Raw genomic sequence first — 23,527 nt, 5'->3', positions numbered from 1 at the left:
ATCCTCTCCTTCCCTGCCTGCACCCGCGTGTCCATTCTTCTCATCTCCGTCTATCCCTGCCCAGCAAATGGGTTCATCAGTAGCATTTGTCTTGTTGGACCCTCTCCCTGAAATGCTTTTCTTCTAGTTCTTCCTCATACACGGCTTTCAAGTGACATCCTCTAGGAGAGGTTCCTCCTCTTGGTTTGGTGCCCTTGTTATTTCTTCTCCTAGTGTCTCAGTTAATTTCATCCTGGCGATAATCACTATCTATGATTTCACTTGTTTTTTTATGTTTGTTTGAGTGTCTATTGTCTCTTTTCCCCACAAAACTGTAAGCTGCGTGAGGATCCTGGCTTCATCTGTGAGCATTTTGCTGGCACAAAGAAGATGCTTCATACACTGAGTAAATGAACAACCAAATGTAAGAACACGCAAGCACACAGGCACAGTGGTGCACACAGGTGTGCTCCTGGTTTTTGGTTTTTTTTTTCATCACTGCTGTGCTTCTTTCTCAAGGGGCACGTCTGGTTGCCCACACAGAGCTCATATATTTAGTGTCTCATCTGTAACCACACCTCCCCTCTGCTGCCTCCCATCTCTTCCAGTCACCCCAGCCCAGCCCAGTGCCCACAGGGGAGCCCTCCCCCCCACTCCCCTTTTATCTCCATCTTTTGTTCTACACATGAACCAAATCAATCTAATGACGGTGTCAAGTATCAGAGTGCCTTGTAATATCACCCTTATCTCAGGTACAATGAACAGGAAAAGAAACATTTCAAAGAGAAACTGGAATTAAAGTGTCAGCATTATCTGTGTCTAAAGCCTTTATGAAAGGTTTCGGGGGTCTTCAGATTTTTTTTTTTTATTTATCTTTCTCTTCATTAAGTCTGTATTTCCTTGAGCATCAAACAGTTTTATGAATTATATCTTACTCAGTGTTACCCTTTTCCGCCTGGCTTAATTACTAGTTTATCACCGTAGAAACACTGCATTTTAATTACGAGTTATATTGGCTTTTATGAACCTTTCTGGGTACCTCATTCCCTCTTTGTAACAGAGTTTCTCTTTGTGTTTGGGAGATTCAGGGTGGAATTCAAAAAAAGGAACTTACAGAGAAACTTTGGAGTCATTTTGGAATCACCAATGGTGAGTTCCAAAGGGCTCTGTCACCAAAAGGAACACCCACACTGTGGGTGTGGTGGTACAAAATAGAAACATTTCCCTCTCTCCACACAAAAATAATGTTGAAATAACCTCAGGGCTGTTGTTCTTGACCCCAGGCAAGAATTCAAGTTCACCACCTGAAGCGTCCCACTGACCACAGACAGGCAGACTAAAACAGTGACTAAAAATTGAGATTCCACTGGGGATCAGGGGGATGTCAGTTTCTGTCCCAGCCCTCGCATTTTCTAGCAGGTTCTATTAATACCATCACCGTGGCATGTAACAGAGATTCACTAACCCTGACGTCCCTCCTCTTTAAGATGATGTGGTGGTTTAGTCACTAAGTCGTAGCTGACTCTTGCGACCCCATGGAGCCTGCCAGGCTCCTCTGTTCATGGGATTCTCTAGGCAAGAATACTGGAGTGGGTAGCCGTTCCCTTCCCCAGGGGATCTTCCCAACCCAGGGACCAAACCTGGGTCTCCTGCATTGCAGGCGGATTCTTTACCAACTGAGCCACCAGGGAAGCCCCTTTAAGATGAGGACAGTAGCTTTAACAATTTGATAGCATCATTTGGAGGAAGATGGATGCTGCTTCCCAAGTACATAGTTCTGCCACCACCACCACCATCTCTGTCGTCATGATCAAAGTTACTGGAAGGAACCCCAGTAAGAGGGTTGCTCCATAGATAGTTACTGAGCGTTAGCCATGTGCCAGGCACTCTTTTAAACCCTGGGGTGTCATATCAGTGATAAGACACAGTTCTGCCATCTCAGAACTTAATGCGTTTGGAAAAGTTAGCGGGCCATTAAAATTGGTTCTAATGAGTGCTGATTAACATTGTATAACATTTTATTTTAAAAATTTAAGATATTTTTTTTTCTCCACGTTTTCTCCACATAATAAATTCAGTGCATGACCGAAAGGAACTAGTCGTTGTTTCTCTTCCCCATTGTGTAGATCCTCCTCTTAAAGTAGAAAGGGCCCCAGTGGTGTGAGTATAAGATTGTTCATTATTTTTGGCACTACAAACTTAAGGATGGATAAAGTGATCAGACCCGTTTGGAAACCCCCTAAGGAAAACCCCTTTCTGCTGCTATGTTAATTATTTTGGAAAATTGATAACATAAGGAGGTTAATAGCACTCATAAATCTTAAGGTTGTGCTAAAACCCCTTCAAGTGTCACTCTGCCAGATTCTTGGAAAGCCCCACTAATCATTAAGAGGCTTCCCAGGTGGCACTAGTGGTGAAGAACCCGCCTGTCAATGCGGGAGACACAGGTTCGATCACTGGGCCAGGCAGAACCCCTGGAGGGGGAAATGGCAACCCACTCCAGTATGCTTGTCTGGAGAATCCCACAGATAGAGGAGCCTGGTGGGCCACTGTCCATAGGGTCACACAGGGTTGGACACAACTGAAGCGACTTAGCACACGCACTAATCGTTCATCAAAAATACATTTGGCTCCGTTGTCAAGTGTGCATACATGCATGTGTGTGTTTACGCGTACCTAAGATTAAGTTTGGCCTTGGCTGGAATTTCTTCCATTCCTATTGTCCCAGATTTCTGAGAACAGTAAAATGATAAGAAGTATGTTGTCTGTGGTTTTTCAGCTCACTTAGCCAGAGCAGCAGGTGACTGAAATCACAGCCCTTGGGGGAGCCATTAGCGTCTGGCCTGGGCTATAGCCTGGCCCAGCTAATTTCCGGGCCAATGCAGAAGAAGAGTCTATTTGAAAGGGCAGGCTCATCAACAGAAAAAGGGCCTCTTCCTCCTGGAAAGCTCTGCGAAACAGTGGCTTGAGAGTTTCACCTCTTTGCCAAATTCTAACTCCCTCTGAAGATGTTGGGTAACTGATCAGCCATCCGTTTTCACACTCTGCTCTTTAGGGATCTGTGACACCTAGTTTTGTCTCATTATCTCCTGTCTGGAGGACCTCATCTCTCTGTAACCTAAGCCATGTTTAGATTCAGCTAATAAAAATGAACAGCCCAGAACCTTCCAACTCTCTTTACTACTATCCGCCCATGCATTGTAGCCGGCAGGAGTATGGAGTGGAAGGAGGAACATGGGCTTTGCAATCAGGTTCGATCCTGACCCTTCTACTTACTATTTAGGTGGCCTTGGGCAAATTATAATCTCCCTGATCCTTCATTTCTTCACCTGAAAACATAGAGCTGATAACACCTATCTTTCAAGGTTGTCTTGTAGAGGAAATGGAGGAATGAATATAGGCAACCTGAAAAGACTGTATTACATGGTGGTTAAGAACACGGACTCTAAGGCAAGTTTACTAATCCCTCTGTGCTCAGCTTCTTCCCTTATGAAAGGGGACTAGAACACGAATACCTAACTCAGGCTTGTTATGAGGATTAAATTATGATACAGACAAACATTCAGGCCCCAGGGTTGAAGTGAAGGCCATGGTAGGCTCAATACTGTCATCCTTGCAATCGTCATCACGTGCTTCCTGCTTAGTTGCTAAGTAAAATGGTAGCCACCAACTGCCCCTTTCTCTAGGCATCAGGGATCCAAAGGAGAGCAGAGAGGAGAGGAGGAGGAAGATGGCACAGCAGCTCAGTTTTCTAATCACATGTTGATGTGACGACTTCCATGTCCCATCCTGGCAATTTCAGTGGGGCTTTGTCTAAATGCCTGTGGAGTGGCATCCTCGTGCTGCATTAATAGAAACTCTCTCTGCGAAGTCTTTATTCCAGGGCTTGTTTGCAACTTTAAAAGAAAGCAAAAGCCCTGCCTGCCTCTAGCAGAAGGGTGTCTTTAATTAATGATGATTGAAGAATGAGGTAAGTCGATTTTGTTTTTGTTTAAATTGGCTCAAAACTGTTCAGCCACGGGATAATCTCCCGGGCAGGAGACTGTATCTGTCATAGTACTGCGGATGCTGCTGTAATTAGGTGTGCTGGTAACCCAGACAGACAACACGGGCTGTTCCCGTCACAAAAATAACTGTGATCTTGATTTGTAGACACAACAGGGTCTGGCTTCTAAGACATCTGGTTAGAAGTAACCTGTTTTACTTTAAGTCTTCTGGTGATGACATTTTCTACAAACTGTATTCCTCCTGGCTGTTATTAGATTTAAAAAGCAGGCCCACAAGGAGCCAATCATGATGTCTAAGATCTTCTGGGGTTTGTTTGCTACACACTGGTCTTTTCAGACCAGCTTTTGGCATTCTGTAGGTCTAGTTGACTTGATTCTCTAACTCAGTGGTTCTCAAATTTCAACGTGCATGAGAGCCAATGGGCAAGCTTATTGAAAACACAGTTTCCTGGGTCTCAGCTCCTTAGGTTCCGACTGTGTGTCAGGGTGGGACCCGTACACTGGCAGCTCTCAACAGTTCACGAGTGATGCCAAAGCTGCTGGTCCAAGGACCAGACTTTAAGTAACCTCACTCTACTTTCACCTCCCAACACTCTAAAAACACTGGGCTCTAACGTTTCCCGGGTATGATCTTCTATTGTTTCATGCCTCTGTTTTTATGAACATGCTGATCTCTGACTAGAGGTGTTTGGTTCACTTTTTTTTTAATTCAAGCATAATTGCTTTACAATGTTGTGTTAGTTTCTGCTGTATAACTATCAGCTATATGTATACATATATCCCCTCTCTCTTGGACACCCACCCCCACCTCTCTGGTCATCACAGAGCATGGAGCAGAGATCCCTGCACTTTAAAGCAGCTTCCCACTAGCTATCTATTTGGCACATGGTAGTGTATATATGGTTGTCTGAGGAGGCCTTACAAATAGTTGTGAAAAGAAGAGAAGCGAAAAGCAAAGGAGAAAAGGAAAGATATACCCATTTGAATACAGAGTTCCAAAGAATAGCAAGGAGAGATAAGAAAGCCTTCCTCAGTGATCAGTGCAAAGAAATAGAGGAAAACAATAGAATGGGGAAGACTAGAGATCTCTTCAAGAAAATTAGAGATATCAAGGGAACATTTCATGCAAAGATGGGCACAATAAAGGACAGAAATGGTATGGACCTAAAAGAAGCAGAAGATATTAAGAAGAGGTGGCAAGAATACACAGAAGAACTATACAAAAAAGATCTTCATGACCCAGATAATAACGATGGTGTGATCACTCACCTAGAGCCAGACATCCTGGAATGCAAAGTCAAGTGGGCCCTAGGAAACATCACTATGAACAAAGCTAGTGGATGTGATAGAATTCCAGTTGAGCTATTTCAAATGATGATGCTGTGAAAGTGCTGCACTCAATATACCAGCAAATTTGGAAAACTCAGCAGTGGCCACAGGACTGGAAAAGGCCAGTTTTCATTTCAATCCCAAAGAAAGGCAATGCCAAAGAATGCTCAAACTATTGCATAATTGCACTCATCTCACACACTAGCAAAGTAATGCTCAAAATTCTCCAAGCTAGTCTTCAGCAGTACGTGAACCATGAACTTCCAGATGTTCAAGCTGGGTTAAGAAAAGGTAGAGGAACCAGAGATCAAATTGCCAACATCTGTTGGATCATCAAAAAAGCAAGAGAGTTCCAGAAAAAATCTACTTTCGCTTTATTGACTATGCCAAAGTGTTTGACTGTGTGGATCACAATAAACTGTGGAAAATTCTGAAAGAGATGGGAATACCAGACCACCTGACCTGCCTCCTGAGAAATCTGTATGCAGATCAGGAAGCAACAGTTAGAACTGGACATGGAACAACGGACTGGTTCCAAATTGGGAAAGGAGAACATCAAGGCTGTATATTGTCACCCTGCTTATTTAACTTATATGCAGAGTACATCATGAGAAAGGTAGGGCTGAATGAAGCACGAGCTGGAATCAAGATTGCCAGGAGAAGATCAATAACCTCAGATATGCAGATGACACCACCCTTATGGCAGAAAGTGAAGAGGAACTAAAGAGCTTCTTGATGAAAGTGAAAGAGGAGAGTGAAAAAGTTGGCTTGAAACTCAACATTCAGAAAACTAAGATCATGGCATCTGGTCCCATCACTTCATGGCAAATAGATGGGAAACAATGCAAACAGTGACAGAGATCCTTGTGCTTTACAGCACAATTTTGGGGGGGCTCCAAAATCACTGCAGATGGTGGCTGCAGCCATGAAATTAGAAGATGCTTGCTCCTTGGAAGGAAAGCTATGACCAACCTAGATAGCATATTAAAAAGCAGAGACGTTACTTTGCCAACAAAGGTCCATCTAGTCAAGGCTATGGTCTTTCCAGTGGTCATGTATGGATGTGAGAGTTGTACTATAAAGAAAGCTGAGTGCCGAAGAATTGATGCTTTTGAACTGTGTTGTTGGAGAAGACTCTTGAGAGTCCCTTGGACTGCAAGGAGATCCAACCAGTCCATCCTAAAGGAAATCAGTCCTGAAAGTTCATTGGAAAGACTGATGTTGAAACTGAAACTCCAATACTTTGGCCACCTAATGTGAAGAGCTGACTCATTTGAAAAGGCCCTGATTCTGGGAAAGATTGAAGGCAGGAGGAGAAGGGGATGACAGAGGATGAGATGGTTGGATGGCATCACCGACTCAATGGGCATGAGTTTGAGTAAACTCCGGGAGTTGGTGGTGGACAGAGAGGCCTGGCATGCTGCAGTCCATGGGGTCACAACAAGTCGGACATGACAGAGCAACTGAACTGAGTATTTGGACCTTTGTTGGCAAAATAATGTCTCTGTGTTTTAAAATGCTGTCTAGATTTGTCATAGCTTTCCTTCCAAGGAGCAAATATTTAATTTCATGGCTACAGGCTCCACAGTGATTTTGGAGCCCGATAAAGTAAAATCTGCCACTGCTTCCATTTTTTCCCCATCTATTTGCCATGAAGTGATGGGACAGGATGCCATGATCTTAGTTTTTTTAATGTTGAGTTTCAAGCCAACTTTTTCCCCTCTCCTCTTTCACTTTCATCAAGAGGCTGTTTAGTTCCTTTTCACTTTCTACGATTAGAGTGGTATCATATGCTTATCTGAGGTTGTTGATATTTATCCCAGCAGTCTTTATTCCAGCTTGTGAGTCATCCAGCTGTGCATTTTGCATTATGTACTCTGCATAGATGTTAAATAAAAAGGGTGACAATCTACAGCCTTGTTGTACTCCTTCCCCGATTTTGAATCAGTCAGTTGTTCTATGTCCAGTTCTAACTGTTGCTTCTTGACCCACATATAGGTTTCCAGGAGACAGTAAGGTGGTCTGGTGTTCCCATCTGTTTAAGAATTTTCTACAGTTTGCTGCAATCCACATAGTCAAAAGCTTTAGCATAGTCACTAAAGAAGTAGATGTTTTTCTGGAATTCTCTTGCTTTCTCAATGACCCAGTGAATGTTGGCAATTTGATCTCTGGTTACTCTGCCTTTTCTAAACCCAGCTTGTATATCTGGAAGTTCTCAGTTCACATACTGCTGAAGCCTACCTAGAAGGATTTTTAGCAAAACCTTGCTAGCATGTGAAATGAGCACAAGTGCACAGTAGTTTGAACATTCTTTGGCATTGCCCTTCTATGGGATTAGAATGAAAACTGACCTTTTCCAGTCCTGTGGCAACTACTGAGTTTTTCAAATTTGCTGACATATTGAGTGCAGCAGTTTAGCTGCATCATCTTTTAGGATTTTAAATAGCTCAGCTGAAATTCCATCACCTCCACTAGCTTTGTTCCTAGTAATGCTTCCTAAGGCCCACTTCCTAAGGTCCAGAATGTCTGGCTTTAGGTGAGTGATCACATTATCATGATTTTGTGGGTCATTAAGATCTTTTTTGTGCAGTTATTCTGTGTATAATTGCCACCTGTACTTAATTTGTTCTGCTTCTGTTAGGTCCATACTATTTCTATCCAATAAAGGATCTTTGCATGAAACGTTCCCTTGATCTCCAATTTTCTTGAAAGATCTCTAGTCTTTCCCATTCTGTTGTTTTCCTCTATTTCTTTGCATTGTTCGTTTCAGAAGACTTTCTTACCTCTCCTTGCTATATTCTGGAACTGAACTCGGCAATTCAGTTTTATATATTTTTCCCTTTCTTCCTTGCTCTTTACTTCTCTTCTTTCCTCAGCTATTTGCAAGCCTCCTCAGACAACGACTTTGCTTTCTTGCATTTCTTTTTCTTTGGGATGGCTTTGGTGACTGCCTCCTGTACAATGTTATGACCATCTGTCCATGGTTCTTCAGGCACTCAGTGTATCAGATGTAATCCCTTAAATCTGTTCATCACCTCCATTGTATAATCATAAGGATTTGATTTAGGTCATACTTGAATGGCCTAGTGGTTTTTCCTCCTTTCTTCAATTTAAGTCTGAATTTTGCAAGAAGGAGTTCATGATCTGAGCCAGTTTTGTGTAGCAAAACAGTGTGGCACTCAGCTCTCAGTCTTGTTTTTGCTGACTGTATAGAATTTCTCTATCTTCGGCTACAAATGTAATTAATCTGATTTCTGTATTGACCATTTGGTGATGTCTATGTGTAGAGCCATCACTTATGTTTTTGGGAAGAGAGTGTTTTCTATGCCCAGCATGTTATCTTGATGAATCTCTGTTAGCCTTTGCCCTGCTTCATTTTGCACTGCAAGGCCAAACTTTCCTGTTTTTCCAGGTGTCTCTTGACTTCCTACTTTTGCATTCCAATCCCTTATGATGAAAAGGAGATCATTTTTGGTGTTAGTTCTAGAAGGTTTTGTAGGTCTTCATAGAACTAGTCAACTTCAGCTTCTTCAGCATCCGTGGTTGGGACAAAGACTTGGATTATTGTGATGTTGAATGGTTTGCCTTGGAAAGGAACCAAGATCATTCTATCATTTTTGAGATTGCACCCAAGTACTGCATTTTGGACTCTTTTGTTAACCATGAGAGTTACTTCATTTCTTCTAAGGGATGCTCCCACTGGAATGTAAGCTCCCTTAGGACAGGAATTTCTGTCTCTTAGTTCACTAGAATAGCCTGGAATAAGGCCCCAGAATAAGGCCTGATCAATGGCAACTTTTCAATGAATAAGTGAAAGAAGCCAGGCAGGGAAATGAGAATCAGAAAGAAAAAAAAAAAGCCACAGACATAAACAAAGGAGGCAGTGACAGCTACACAAACTGGCTTTGCTAATGGATGGTGCGAGTCTAAAGCTTAATGGCTGATGGCTAATGAGCTGCAAGTTCAGTTATGTTCTCCCAGCACTAAGCCATATCTTATTCATATTTATAACTCTCCTTTTTAGCAGGGAATAAGCCCCAATGATTGAATGGCAAGATACACTTAACTAGGGACAAGAGGACCTTAGGAGGAATAGTAATAAGCAAAGTTGTAGACTTGCTGGAGACCTGGAGCTCACCCTTATAAAGGAGAAGGTGTTTTGTAAAATATGTTTGTCTCGACAAAGAATAAAGGTAAACACCTCATTCATTCTCAAAGACCATTGAGTTCCATTAAGTACTGATGCTATAGCTATCTTAAAATAGGTATGTTTTCACTGTTGTGGGAAAGGCTTCAAACCACAAGCATCACCACTACATTTAGCGGTTGTCACCAAGAAGGCATCACTGACCAATTGGGGTGAGGGGAGAGGGAGTGGGGACTGCTGCTTTGTTAGAGCAAAGCCACTTGAGAAGAAAGCAATGAGGCAAGAGCTTCACATAAATCATATCCCATTTTGTCCCCTTGGGTTCTGTTTTTAGCTAACTAAACCATCTGATACAGTAGAACAACAATGACAAGAAGCATAGTGTCATTGATTTACAGGGGCTGTGAGCTCATGCTGAATGCTTTGAAACCATGTCATTGCATAGGAGAAATTCTAATTTTCTTTCCTCTTCTAATCTTTAAGGGCAAAACTGTGGCTTTGGCCCTCTGTGTTCCCTTTTTTTTTTTTTTTTTTTTTTTTTTGAGTATAATTGCTTTACAATGTTGTATTGATTTCTGTTGCACAACAAAGTGAATCAGCTATATGTATACATACTTCCCCTTCCTCTTGAGCCTCCCCCTCACCCTCCCCCCATCCCATCTCTCTAAGTCATCACAGAGCACCGAGCTGAGCTCCCTATGCTATACAGCAGCTTCCAGACATTCTACTGTCTCAGTTTGATACCCCCTCTCCTCCCCACGCCCTCCCCCACCACAAGTCTCTATGTCTGCATCTGCTAAAGTCTCTATTCCTGCCCTGCTAAAATAGGCTCAACAGTACCATTTTTCTACATTCCGTATATGTGCAAATTGCCACAGGCCATACTAATCCCAGTAGTAAACAATCCCCCTCAAGGCAGGAGACACAGGACATGTGGGTTCAATCTCTGGGTCAGGAAGATTCTCTGGAGGAGGAAATGGCAACCCACTCTAGTATTCTTGCCAGGAAAATTCCATAGACAGAAGAGCCTGGCAGGCTACAGTCCATGGGGTCGCAGAGTTGGATGCGACTAAGTGACTGGGCACATACTAATCCCTGCTGGTATTGACCAAGGAAACTGTGTATTTTCTCTGTGTCCTGTTTATATGCTACACTGGATCTAAGCAGTGATCATTAAGTATTTATAAAAGTATCATTGTGTTAAGAGCAACATATCAGACATTCATAAAATTAGAAGCAAAGTAAGTCATAATCTGCCCCCCGGGAGGTTTACCATCTAAGGGAGCCAGTGCACAGCAAATGAAATCCTTAGCTGTGCTGGCTGCCTGCCGGTCTTTATGAAGCAATGGAGTAAACAAAACTGCCTTGACCTGACGATGATGTCATTCGTACAGAGGGCTCTTCAGTTTGAAATTAGATCAGCCGCCTTGCAGTACAGAACCAACTGACCTTAGTTTTAGTAGCAGCCCTCCCATGACATCATAGAAACAGCCTTTCAGATCCCTGGAGCTAAGCCCCATCTTCCTAATCTTGAGAGTGGGAGTTTTTTCACCACTTCAGGCTCCACAAATGTCAATCTGGAAAAGTCCCCCATTTCCATCTAAAACATGTCATGATTTAAGACCTGGAGAGCTAGTTGAAAGTGATCATTAATGATACTCTACTTATCTCACAGACATGTACACACACACAAATACACACACAAAACGATGTGTTTGTCTTCCTCTTTCTGCAGCATTACAGAATTTATCCAAACCTGGCTTGAATTCCAGCTCACCCAATTCTTCTTGTTTAGGCTCATAATAAAACATGCCCTTTGGGTTCGGTGGGGCTTCTCTGGCGGCTCAGATGGTAGAATATCTGTCTGCAATGCAGGAGACCTGGGTTTGATCCATGGGTCAAGAAGATCCCCTAGAGAAGGGCATAGATACCCACTCCAGTATTCTTGCCTGGAGAGTCCTATGGACAGGGGAACCTGACAGGCTACAGTCCATGGGGTCACAAGAGTCGGACACGACTGAGCAACTACAGTACTACAGGTTCAGTACATTCCCAAGTCCGTTTTATCTCTCTTACATTGCTTTCCTCATTTTTGTTCAACTCACAGTTCATTCAAATGAGAAGACAAAGAAAAATGAAAGCTGCATTTTTTCCATTATTTTACTAGTGTGTGTGTGTGTGTGTGTGTGTGTGTGTGTAGTAGTAGACATCTCTTACAACACAAGAGGTTCAGGTATAGCTCTGATCAATAGTCTTGCCTGCAATAACCACAAACAATAAGACCTGATGCCCAGAAGATTTTTTAATCCTCTAACCCAACTCCAGCGTGGTAATAATTTTGTTTAATTATAATATAAGAAGCTGGTTTTATAACCATGCCTGGGGCGTAGTTTCAGGAGTTCCTGGTGAAAGTGAAGGAGGTTCAGTTTTCACTCAGTAAACTTTTTTATTCTTTGCAGATCTACCATGAGTTCCTATATGTTTCATTATAATAAAAATTGAAAACCAATGTTAGCCAACATTTATTGTGCCTTTATTATGTGCCAGGTCTTTTATATGCATTACCTCATTTAATCCACCCAAAAATTCTAATGCAATTTATTTTGTTTCTCCATTTTATAGATGAAGAAATATGGGGTTAAAAATATAGTCTAGTATGTACATCTATAGGTCCAACTGATATTTTATGAGAATAAAATTATATGATAGATATAAAAATACTGTGAGAAGTTTAATTACCATGCATAGGTGAAGCAGGAGAATTCTATCAATAAGAGAATGTGTTTTTTGGGTACTTGTTGGCCAGGCTTGCCACAGTAAATCATGCTGAAATTTAGGCCCAGTGCCAATCTTATAAGGGCTTCCCCGGTGACTCAGTGATAAAGAATCCACCTGCCAATGTAGGAGATGCAGGCTGAATCCCAGGGTCAGGAAGATCCCCTGGGGGAGGAAATGGCAACCCACTCCAGTATTCTTGCCTGGGAAATCTCATTGACAGAGGAGTCATGTGGGCAGGCTGCTGTCCTTTAGAGCACAAGGAGTCAGGATGCACCAGTCTTGTAATCCCTAGGTTTTTACTTATTCATTCCATAGCTTCCATTTCTCAACCATCCAATTAAAGGCTCTGATTGGACATCAACAATCTGGTTCTTTTCAAGATCATCTCTTCTCAAATACCGACAGATATAAGCAAGTTTAAAAGAGTGACAGCAATTATTTTAGCAACAGAGAGAAGTATAAAACAAATGCTTTTTGTGCCTCTGGGGCTGTATTTTCATTTTGTTTAATTTTCATATTTAGGTGAGAAAGAAATTAGGGGGGTATGTTTGTCTGTACTATATATATAGCATTCCTGATTTCCAGTGGCAAGGTGTAAAAATTCACAAGCTAGCCTGAATCTCAGAGGCACCAGAGTCTCATTTTGTAATATTCTGTCAGTCCTGCCATTAGTTTTAGTCTTAAAATGCCATAATCCTTTCCAGGAAGCTCCCATCTTGTGAACAGATTGAATTTTCAGGATTTTTTTTTTTTTCCAATCACTGTTTCTTCCATAAACATTTGTTGAGGACTTACTATTTATTGAGGATTTACTCTTCTAGGTGCTGGAATTAGAGTTAAGAACAAATAAATCAGGCAAATAATCCATACATGAAGTCTAATTAGAGGAGAGAGGCAATAATAGTATAAATAAGTAAATTATATGGTATGTTAGAAGGTGATGAGTACTATGAGAAAAATTAAGCAGGGAGTCCTGTGGGATGGGAGTTGCAAGTTTAAATAGATTTTCTAAGGAAGGCTGCCTTGAGAAGGTAACATTTGTGCAGACTTGAAGGAAATGAAAAGAACTATGTGGAAAGCTGGAGGGAAAATGTTCCAAGATGAGGGGACAGTAAGTGCAAAGGCCCTGAAGCACGTGTGTCAGGCATGAGCAGAAAAAGCAAGAGGTGCTGGCATAGTAGCTAATGTGCTCAGAGAGGTAATAACAAGAGCCAGACCCTGTAGGGCTTTACAAACTATCGTGGTGACTTTGGCTTTTACTCTGTGTGGAATGAGGGGCTGCTCAATGGTTTTAAATGGAAGAATGATAATCTGATTTCAGTGTCTTTTAGAAACAATATTAATTGTGGAACAGGTTCCCGGGATGACCCAGCAAAGCCTGATAAGTGCATATTGCCACTGAACTCAGGTGCTAATCAAACTCTAAGAAGCTGAGTTCAGAGCACTGGGTCCAGATCCCAGAGGTAGGGACTCAACTCATAGCTCAGTTGGGTGACTTTGGGTGTGTCCGTTAACATCTCTGAGCCCTAGTTTCCTCATTGAAGAAGTAAGGATAAGCAATACTGGACCATGGCTTTATTTTGAGGCTCACATGCCTATGGAACATAGAAAAACTCTGTAGATGATGATAAAACATGATATGAAGTTCAGGGGGGTGGTGAGAGTATCAGTGGGTCTGGTTCTGTCATTATCATTTCAGGGAAAATGAAGTCCAGAACCTAAGCCAAAATGCCAGGAATGCAACCTTTGCTTTCCCCTTACTTCTTATTAAGTAGTCTTGGAAATGGAGCCTCTTCCTTCTCCAGCACCAGAGGTCAATGAGAGAGACAATGGCCCAGCAGACCTCAATAGAAGGTGCCAGTAGGGCTCCCAGTGGATCAGTCATAACTTACAGGGAGTTTGCAGACTGGGGCCTCCCTGCTTGATGGATCTGCTGCCAAGAGTTTGTCCTGTGAAGAATCACATCTTCCCTTCCCCTTCAGGCCCCAGGGCACGGGGCTCTCCGTAACATGGGCAACTTCAAATAACCACAGCCTCTTCTCCTTCCCACCAGGCATTCCTCCTACGGAAGGCTCTTGGACGACCACGACTACGGGTCCTGGGGAAACTACAACAACCCTCTGTATGATGACTCCTAACAAAAGAACGTGGCCAGGATGAGGAATAACTGTCTTTATTTATCAGTGCTTATCCAGTAGAATTAATAACAAGTACCTGAGGCGCCTTGAGCGACAATCCTGTTTTGTTGGTTTGGTTGTTTTGTTTTCTTCCTCCCTCTCCTCTGGCTGCTACAACTTCTCCTTTCTGGTACCAAAAAACAAAAAACAAAATTATTTAAAAGTGAGTGGAGTCTGATATGCAGCGGACATGGGCCAACCCTGGGCCATCCAGGCTGGATGCCACAGTGGTGACGTCTGTACCTAGCGGGGGTCCCACCGAGAGAAGAACCAGGAAGAGGGATGGATCAAGTTGTGTCGTCAGGGGTTACTTTTAGGGGAACTTTCTGTGTGTGGTATTTCTTAAACTTTTCTTTATGAAATTACATTAAATCTTGATGAGGGGAAAGGCTATGAGTGCTGGGAGGAGTTCGCCCTACAGGTAAGGAAGGTAAGGGGTTTCTCAGATTCCTTTTTAATCTTGGTTTATCTGGTTGTGTCTGATCGGATACCTGCTTGGCTCTGCAAGCTGGAGGCCAGCTTCTTAGATGCCTAATTAGGGAAAGAGAAAGCAAGAAGGTGCCTTGGAGGGGACCAGCCAGCCGAGTACTACTACAGAGTGGTAAACTGCTGTCGGATCTCAGCGTGCCAGCCCCCCAGCCGCCCCTCCAGGCCATCTGTGTCTGCTAAGGATGCCCGGTTATCTAGCCATCCGCAGCTGGGACCCCAGCCCACAAGCTTTCAGTGGAGTTGCGGTTCCACAGGAGAAGGCTGTGCAATGAGTTTAGTTGTAGGAGACAAAGGGAGAGGTGTGTGGAGTGAGTGTAGAGTCGGACGGGGGAGGGGGGGTTGTGGAGGGGGGGTTGTGGAGGAGGGTGGGAGGGAAGAGGGGCAACATGCATTGAATACCTCATTAAGGAAGGTAGGATCAGCCCCCAGTGACTGTCAGAGGCATCCACTGCATGGAGGAACCTGTAGAATCCTTGCTTTCTACCCACAAAGCAACTGGTTCACTGCCTTACTGTCTGTTGGATAATGGCTGTAAACTTTTTTTTTTTTTAATTTTTTAAAAGCTCTAGTTTTTCTGCAATTACTCAGTGAGCCTTTTCCATAGGAAATAGATACCGTGATTAATCCATTTATTTTTCCCAAATGCTTACCTTGCTAATTCTGCCATTTAATAAATGAACACCCCTGGGTACACAGTTTTAAAATCCTGTGTCACAAATTTTGAGAAAGAACTGATTGTCTTTGCCGTCATCCATTTCCAGCTGTATTCTCAACAGCAGGTAATTTCACTCCACTGCCCCACTGGGAACATTTGAAAATACCTGGTATAATTTTTGAGTGTCACCCCCTGGTGCTCCCAGTGGGTAGAGGCCATGGATGTGCTCACCATCCCACAGTGTAGAAGATAGCCCACCCCAACTGAGAGTTATCCGGCCACAAATGTCAATAGTGCCAAGTGTGAGAAACCCTAATTTATTGCAATGCCCATTGTGACAAAACAAGACGTTCCAGGTTAGTGACAGTTTTTACTTTTAACTAAATGAAATGATTCGTTAAATTTTTATCTGAAAAAGTATTTAGTTTGTTGGCATTGTATTTAAAGTATTTAGTTTGATGATCTGTTTTTGCGCATGATTGCCTTTTTATTTCTCTGTGTTTTCTAGATAGCTCTATTTCACGGCTCTAACCCTGTCCTCCTGAAACACCCGGTAATAGCAACTGGCATCTTATGTCTGATTTCATGGAGTACAAAATATACTTTAAGTTCTGTTTCAAAATGTGTTCTCTTGTCCGACGCTGTCATACAGAACGTAAAACTGCATTTTTTATTTCTAAACTCGGACCTGCTACCATGACTGTTTAGTTTCCAGAAACTTGACCTTGGACTCATCCTGTCACTTGCTGTGACCCAACGAAGTCCTGGCATGAAAACGGCCACTGCCGGGCAGTTCTAAACCTCTCTGGTATTAGAAACATTAGAGCTATGCTACTTTCTGCAGCCTGCCAACCCCCGGCTCTGAAAGAAATCAATCCTAAACTCCCTAGGTACCAAAGGAGAGTGAGCAACCCCCAGAAGTATTTTACAACAGGAGGAGGGAATGAGAAGTAGGCTTCCAGGAATTCTCATATCTCTGATTATGAAAATTTTTAAAAAGTGGACTTTCTCAGGAAAGTGGCCAGGAATGACCAAGCATGCCCCCTTTTAGCAGTGCTTGGCCTGAATAACTATCCCTCTTTCCTACCCACAGCCTTCCCCCCATAGGCTTTCGGTTTGGCAAAGGACACTTCAACAAAAACAAAGGACATTCCATATATTTTCTTTTCACTCGGACACAGATATGTTGACAAAATGTCTATGAAGCCCCTTTGGAGAGGTGGTCTTCTGGATGTTGCTTGAGTCAAAAACACTGGGTGAGAGGGACCGGCCTCTTCCCAGGGAATCCTGACCAGTTACAAATCACTGGGTCAGCAAGCAGTTTTCCTCACCAAGGCTGCTGTTGTACAAGAGGCTTTGATACGTTGGTTGCTCTTATGAACTTCTGGATCTTTATGATAAAGAGAGGGCTCTGGGCCTGCAGCACATGCATTCGGCAAGGTGACAGCTTCCCCTAAACACTCGAGAACTCCTTGTTATGTTAGTAGAAAATACCTATGGCTTGAATATTTTTCCAAGTGCATTTTTCTGTTTTTAAGTTGGCCAACAATGTTAATAACTGCATTCAACACACACACACACAAAACATATGCCAATAAGTGACGTCCTTTATCTCAGGGAGCGAGTCTGTTCAAGCTCTACACAAGGGAATTGACTCCAATGGGTCTACAACAACCACACACCATCCAGGCACTGGACTAGTCAGAAAGTGTTAGAGAGAATGTCACTCACACTAGAAGCCCCTTCTAGAATATAGGTTACAAATGCTGACAGAATGGGCTTCAACCTTGATTTCCTGTGGCCCTGATGAAGGCTCCGGCCCTCCCTGGACGTCTGTGTCTTCATTTCTTAGGCGGGCGTGATGCTGTCCTATGGACCTCACCCCATGCTACCTCACAAATCTGTTGTGAGGATTAATGAAGTTATGTCTACAGTGTTTTTAGTTTCTGGAGAAAAATATTTATAGACATTTTAAGTATTACGTAGATGTATAAGTGATCTTAGTTTCTGGTTTGGTGTGTTGTTTTACTTCAATGTATTAAATGACACCTGTCTAGTAGCTACATACAGACAGCTGTTAGAGCTCTGAGCTGTGCCCCAATGCCACTGCCTGACTGCCTGGGACCACAAAGGATGGTTTCCATCCCTGAATGAAAGGATGGCCCAGGACACAGGTCTCACAGACTGTTGAGTTAGGGTAACACGTGTGGATATCTGAGCGCTAACAGCCGTGGACCTGGCCTTTACCACCCCAAAGTCTTCTGAGTTCTTTGTGGAGTTGATTTGGGTTTACCATCATCTGTTTGCCCTTTGTCTTGCTTGCAGGGGTGCATGGTTCAATCCTTCGCATCTGGGAAATGAATTTTGCAACTGGGCCAGATGCTAATTTGCACGTTGATTCACCTTCTTTGCCTTTTACCTCTTTTGGCAAATGAATGTACCATTTCAACTTTGATTTTAAAGTGCTAGTTGATATTGGTAATAGTGCTATCCAAGAGACCAATGCCAGATTGCTTTCTTTGGGTAAGCTCACACCGTTTAAAGATGGAAAGACGTGCAACTTCTTTGCTATTTGATGTCATTGTATCTACATTTGTTGTAAGACATATTGCATACTAATGATAATTATATCAATTAAAGTTCTTAAAAGCTTGCATCTGACAGTGGTGATTCACATTTTGATATGTTTTGTTTTTCAAGCCATTTGGTTGCTGTGCTTGGTACTGCTCGCATTAAGCAGCCATGGCTCCTTCTTAGAGAAAATTTATCCCACATCAATAAATAATACTTTCTGCAGAGTGGGAAGTTCTCTCTGATCTTGAAACAGAATTGAAGGATATCATAAATGAAGAAACTTTCCAAGCAGTGATTTTACTCTTAACTATACACCATGCCTTATAAAATAGTTGTAAAAAGAAACACTTTGATTTGACAAATAGTTATATATAATAAGTTATATTAAGGTGGTAGCAATACATTTGATACTTGCTTTGTTCTCCTTCAAAAACACTCAGCACACCCATCCTATCTGACAGTGAAATAGTAGGCAGTTTTAATCATCCAGAATATTATTTCCACCCCCAGAAGCCAACCAAAGACTATTCTAATTCTGAAGAAAATGGCAATAGCAAAGCCCAGGCATCTTACAACATAAGAAATAAAGGGATACTCTTGCAAACTAGAGCATGTTGATTTGATGATGGATTTATGCCGGGGTCCTGCCCCAGCTGATCCAGGGTATTCGAAGGGGAGATGGCATCGGCGACTTAATTTAAATATTCATCAAAGATATAAAGAGTAATAGAATGAGGATAGCTCAGCAGGAAAATTCAGTGGAGAAAAGAGGCTGAGTAACTTGGTTTACGTGGGATACCAATAAAACTTCAAGACAAGAAGTTTGCACCACTTACGTAGGCTGCAGGCGTCCTTCCATTCTCCCGAAGGAGAGGAGACACTGAGGCCTCCCCAGTCGGATCTTAGAAGCCCAGGCATAATTAGTAAGCATGGCGGGTTCCGCGCTCCAGATGGAGACTCAGCCAGAATTTGAGAGAGAGAGCGACATGGGGAGACCAGTCTTTTGAGGAACTGATCCCAATTCTTTATTTTCCAGAGTCTGTTTTTATACACTGAGATGTTATACAAAAGTCACGCGGGGTCAGCAGTCCTGACTTTTATTAAAGTCAGGTGCTTCATACAAATGTATACAGAGGTCTTAGGGGCGTTACATCATCTTCTGGCCAGGGGGCCTGCTGACAATTTATGACCCTCTCCTTGTGACAGCGGTCAGTCAACACTTATTTCTCCAGGGGTGATTATTCTTAAAACAGATGCCACCTTCCGAAGGTACCAGATAAAGTTACATTCCTATAGGGTGAGGGTGTAGTGGGTTTTAATTAAGGAAAGAATTTACTTAGCCTAAGGTCCAACATGATTAATATCAAAGGTTAATACTTATTTCTTCTATATATTCATTAACGTGTATAAGGGCAGGGGATGTGGAGACTTAGCAGTAAACATTGGCTCAACAAATGAAAAACTCTTCACCAATACGATTTCTAATCAGCCCACTGTACTTATACTAATAGTTTTCCAACTTCTCTAAAGAACCTGTTTTTAGAAGGTTTAAAGCATCTCGTGCCTCTCACAGTTGGGAGGCTGTGAGCAATCACATGTGGCCAGACAAGCCTGTCAGGCAGGCTAGAGAACCTTCAGAGGAGTTTGTAGGTTGAAACACTCCTATCACGCCCAGGAATTATTATTAACTGGAGCTCTAAGTTAACTTCTTCTCCAAAAGAGGTGGTGGGGGGACAGCCCCCCGTAAAGTCAGAGGTGTAGGTGAGAGCACAAAGTAGTAAAGTAGGCAGGCTCTGGTTATGGGGGTAGATGCTTGAGGATTTCCAGGGGAACTCCTGAGGCTCGATCCTGCCTTTGCGTATGTCGAGCCTCCTTCCTCATGACCTTTGCCATGGGCGGAGTGCCTCACGCCAGCCCCCAACAGATTTAAACTTAAGGTCAGACTTAATACGTTAGATACCTGCCTTCCAGTGCCACAACATGGAGGACTGATGGGGAGGAGTCAAGATGGACCAGGAGGACAAGACATGAAACAAGCCCTTCCCCATTGATCATTCAGAGGACCTGCCATGGCCCTAAAAACAAGTAATAACTCCATTATTCCAAGCTTGCCTGCACAGGTTTGGTCAGAAAGCACATTAAGTGTGTGCATAGAAAGGAAAAGCCTAATAATAATTTATAGTGTTCACATCTTTTGAATTACTGGGTCAGATCAATTTTTTCCCCTGTAGCATAGCTTTTCCAAGTCAAGTCATAATCTGTTTCAATGGTTGAGTAACCTATCTCCATCTTTTACTCTCCTAAAATTCAACAGTGTGCCCCAATAGCTAGTAGCTATATTTTGATTTTTGTCAGAAAGGATTGAGTCATAAGTGACAATTAAAAACACTGATCAAGGAACTTCCCTGGTGGTCCAGTCGCTAGGACTCTGCACTCCCAAGACAGAAGGCCCAGGTTAAATCTCTGGTCAGGGAACTAGACCTCATATGCTGCAACTAAACATCTCACATGCCACAACTAAGAGTGGACACAGCCAAATAAATAAATAATCAAAAAAAGACAGCACTGATCAAACTGGGAAAAACACTCATAAGATCTCTTAAAGGATGTAGTCTCTGGTGTGTGTAGAATGTACTATGTTTTCTGGACCAAAACAGTATTAATCAGTTCTAGTCAACAAATATATGGTGTTTCTATTTAAGCAAGACACTGAATATTTACTATTAAAAAAAAGAAGTAATGCATATTCATGAGGAACTTTAGGGGCCTGTGGACAACTGTTTAATGTATTCCTTACATCACCTCTAGTGGTTTTCACACTCTCGTCATCTTACAGATGGGGAAGCTGAGGTTCCAGGATATCAAATTCATTCATGCATGGACTGAATCCTTCTGTCTGCTCCATAATGAAAAAGATGGCCTCTGCTCTCCATGTATTTACAGTTTAGTAAGTAGCAGAGGTGGGATTCAAACCAAGTCTATCTGTCACCAGACCTCTTTCCACCCAAGGGACTGGTATCTGATGTAAATATAATCCAGGTCTTAAGACTCTCACATCCCTTGCAAAGTCCCCCATCAGCTATTTCGGGCAATCTCAAGAGTGCCTGGCACGCAGCCCAGAGCAAGCCCAGTCAGCTCCCAAGCACATGTCCCCCTGCCAGGCACTGTCAACTGTCTGCCAACTCCTGCTGCCCCGCCAGGCTATGTTCTCTGCCAAGAAGGAGATTGCCTCACCTCATCCCCAATCTGCCAGGGCACTGCCATTGCCCAGGGTTTTAGTGAAAACCTCGCTCTTATTGTCCACTTGCAGCCTTGTCACTCTCCACAGGAGTCTAGCATAAGTCCACAGCAGCCTGGGCTTGAGGGTGCTGCCCTCGGCATCACTGACCCCACTTGTCTGAAGCCTCCATCACCACACTAACCTGTCTTTCCTCAGTGTCGTTGTAACAATGCTTATTCTCACATAGCACTTAGTATGAGAAAGATACTGTTCTAAGCATTTTACATGGATTAATATCCCATGGGGTAGATACTGTTAATAGCCCCATTATACAGATACTTATATTACAGACCTTAGTTTCTTCATCTGTATAATGGGGCTATTAACAGTGTTGCTATTAACAGATTTCCCTAGGTCATGCAGTTGGTAAGTGGTGCAGCAGGATTCGACTGTCACCAGTGGACCTCCAGAGTCCATGTGCTTGGCCACCTCCACAGAACCCTGACTCGGTGCTAGAGATTCCTGCCACAGATGCTGGGCCAGCCAACCCAGTGAACCCAATGGGACTACCTGAGGCCAAAGCTGGGCAAGAGTCCTACCTCTTGGAAGGTTTCTAGAATAGCCAGAGGGACCCACTCTTAGGGCATCCAGCCAACCAGATTCTGAGCTGCCTCTATGTAGATTCTGGCACTGTCAACCAAGGTCACCTACCAAAGTCACCCATCCATTGTAATCAACAACAAGGACTCCAGGGTGACCCTTCCCTGTCACCAGACCACACAGCCACTATGGTGAGACAGTCCAGACTGCCATCCTGTTCTCCCACTGACCACATCTCCCTTGGCACTCAGACAGAAGTTGCTGCAACAAACACTGCTGGGCAGAGTGTTGAAAAGTTCCAGTCAGTCAGAGGCCAGGTGTTGCCAGGCGGTATGAGAGTCACATGACCACACTCAACCCCTGTGCCAGGACATTCAGCATTGTCACGGGGGTTCATCAGGGAAAAACAAAACAAAACAAAACAAAAACCAAAAAACACTTTTCCTTGAATTTCTGGGATGTTCATTAAAATCTTAATCTGAAGTTAAGGATTTCAGATAGAAATGGAGTCTTTTTAAAATTTTTATTGAAGTATAGTTGCTTTACAAAAACCCAAAACAGAACTCTGGTATGACCCAGCAATCCCACTCCTGGGCATATAGCCAGAGAAAACCATAATTCAAAAAGATACACATACCCCAGAGTTCATTGCAGCACTATTTACAATAGCCAGAACATAGAAGCAACCTAAATGTCCATCAACAGAGGAACAGATAAGGAAGATGTAGTATATATATACAATGAAATGTTAGCCACAAAAAGGAAAGAAATGAGAGTCTTACACAAGCGTTGCAAGAGCAGGAAGAAAAAAGGTTAGGCAAGCCGTGCCGGGTAACTGCTGACATTCTTGGGTCCCTGAGAGGCTGTGGCATCTCAGGCTGCAGCTATGAGGCAGATGGTTCTTGGGAGCTCATGGAGAAGCGAAGCTGCCTACACATCTTGACAGCAACAGCTTCTGGAGAATGGCTTTGCCTTGTCTGTATCGTACCTGAGAACTATTTGTGGACAAGCTCTAGCCAGAACCCCACAGGAAAGGAGATTGCAAGACACATGGTTCCTGCCTTCTCTGTATTTCAGAGGATAGCATGGTAACGATTCTGAGCTGAATATGGAGAGCAGAGCCCATCCCTTTACCCCAGGTTAGAACTTCCCCCAAAAGACATAACATCATGTTATTCCAAACGTGATGTAACTGTCCCTTACACAACTAAGGACACTCACTAGCCACTGAAAAAGAAAGACACCACCTCCCATATGTCACTTAACCTCCCAAAATATTTCCTCCTAGTTCAGGTACAATGATTGCTCTTCTGTGAGTTAAATGCTAAATTACAGGGTTGACTGCTTTATATTAGATAGAGGGGGATGAGAAAGGAGAGAAAAGGGACTGATTAATATATATACCTATACACCTATCAAGTCTAGGAGGAGAATAGGCATAGTTATGAAACACTTCCTCTTCACATCTAGTCATGTGGAACATTGCTATCTGTAGCTTTCTTCTCCCACTTACCATCATAGGCTCTTTTTGTCCTCAATCAACACCTCCTCTGGTTGTGGTTCTTTCCGTGG

General features: G+C 42.9%; 1 protein-coding gene across 2 annotated transcripts in view; it reads left to right on the top strand.

Annotated features, from left to right (window-relative positions):
- The window catches only part of PARM1 (prostate androgen-regulated mucin-like protein 1), a 127,235-nt gene extending 109,020 nt beyond the window's left edge, over window positions 1-18,215 (top strand). For both annotated transcript variants that reach the window (XM_006059649.4, XM_006059648.4), the window contains exon 4: window positions 14,294-18,215. In XM_006059649.4, coding sequence (XP_006059711.2) covers window positions 14,294-14,378 — 85 coding nt within the window. In that variant the 3' untranslated portion in view covers window positions 14,379-18,215. The remainder of the gene's footprint in view (window positions 1-14,293) is intronic.
- The last annotated feature ends 5,312 nt before the right edge of the window (window positions 18,216-23,527 follow it).

This window comes from Bubalus bubalis, chromosome 7 (assembly GCF_019923935.1).
Source record: "Bubalus bubalis isolate 160015118507 breed Murrah chromosome 7, NDDB_SH_1, whole genome shotgun sequence".
In the NCBI taxonomy this organism is placed as follows: Eukaryota; Metazoa; Chordata; class Mammalia; order Artiodactyla; family Bovidae; genus Bubalus; species Bubalus bubalis.
Note: the sequence above shows the minus strand (reverse complement) of the source record. Positions and strands in the feature narration are given on the sequence as shown.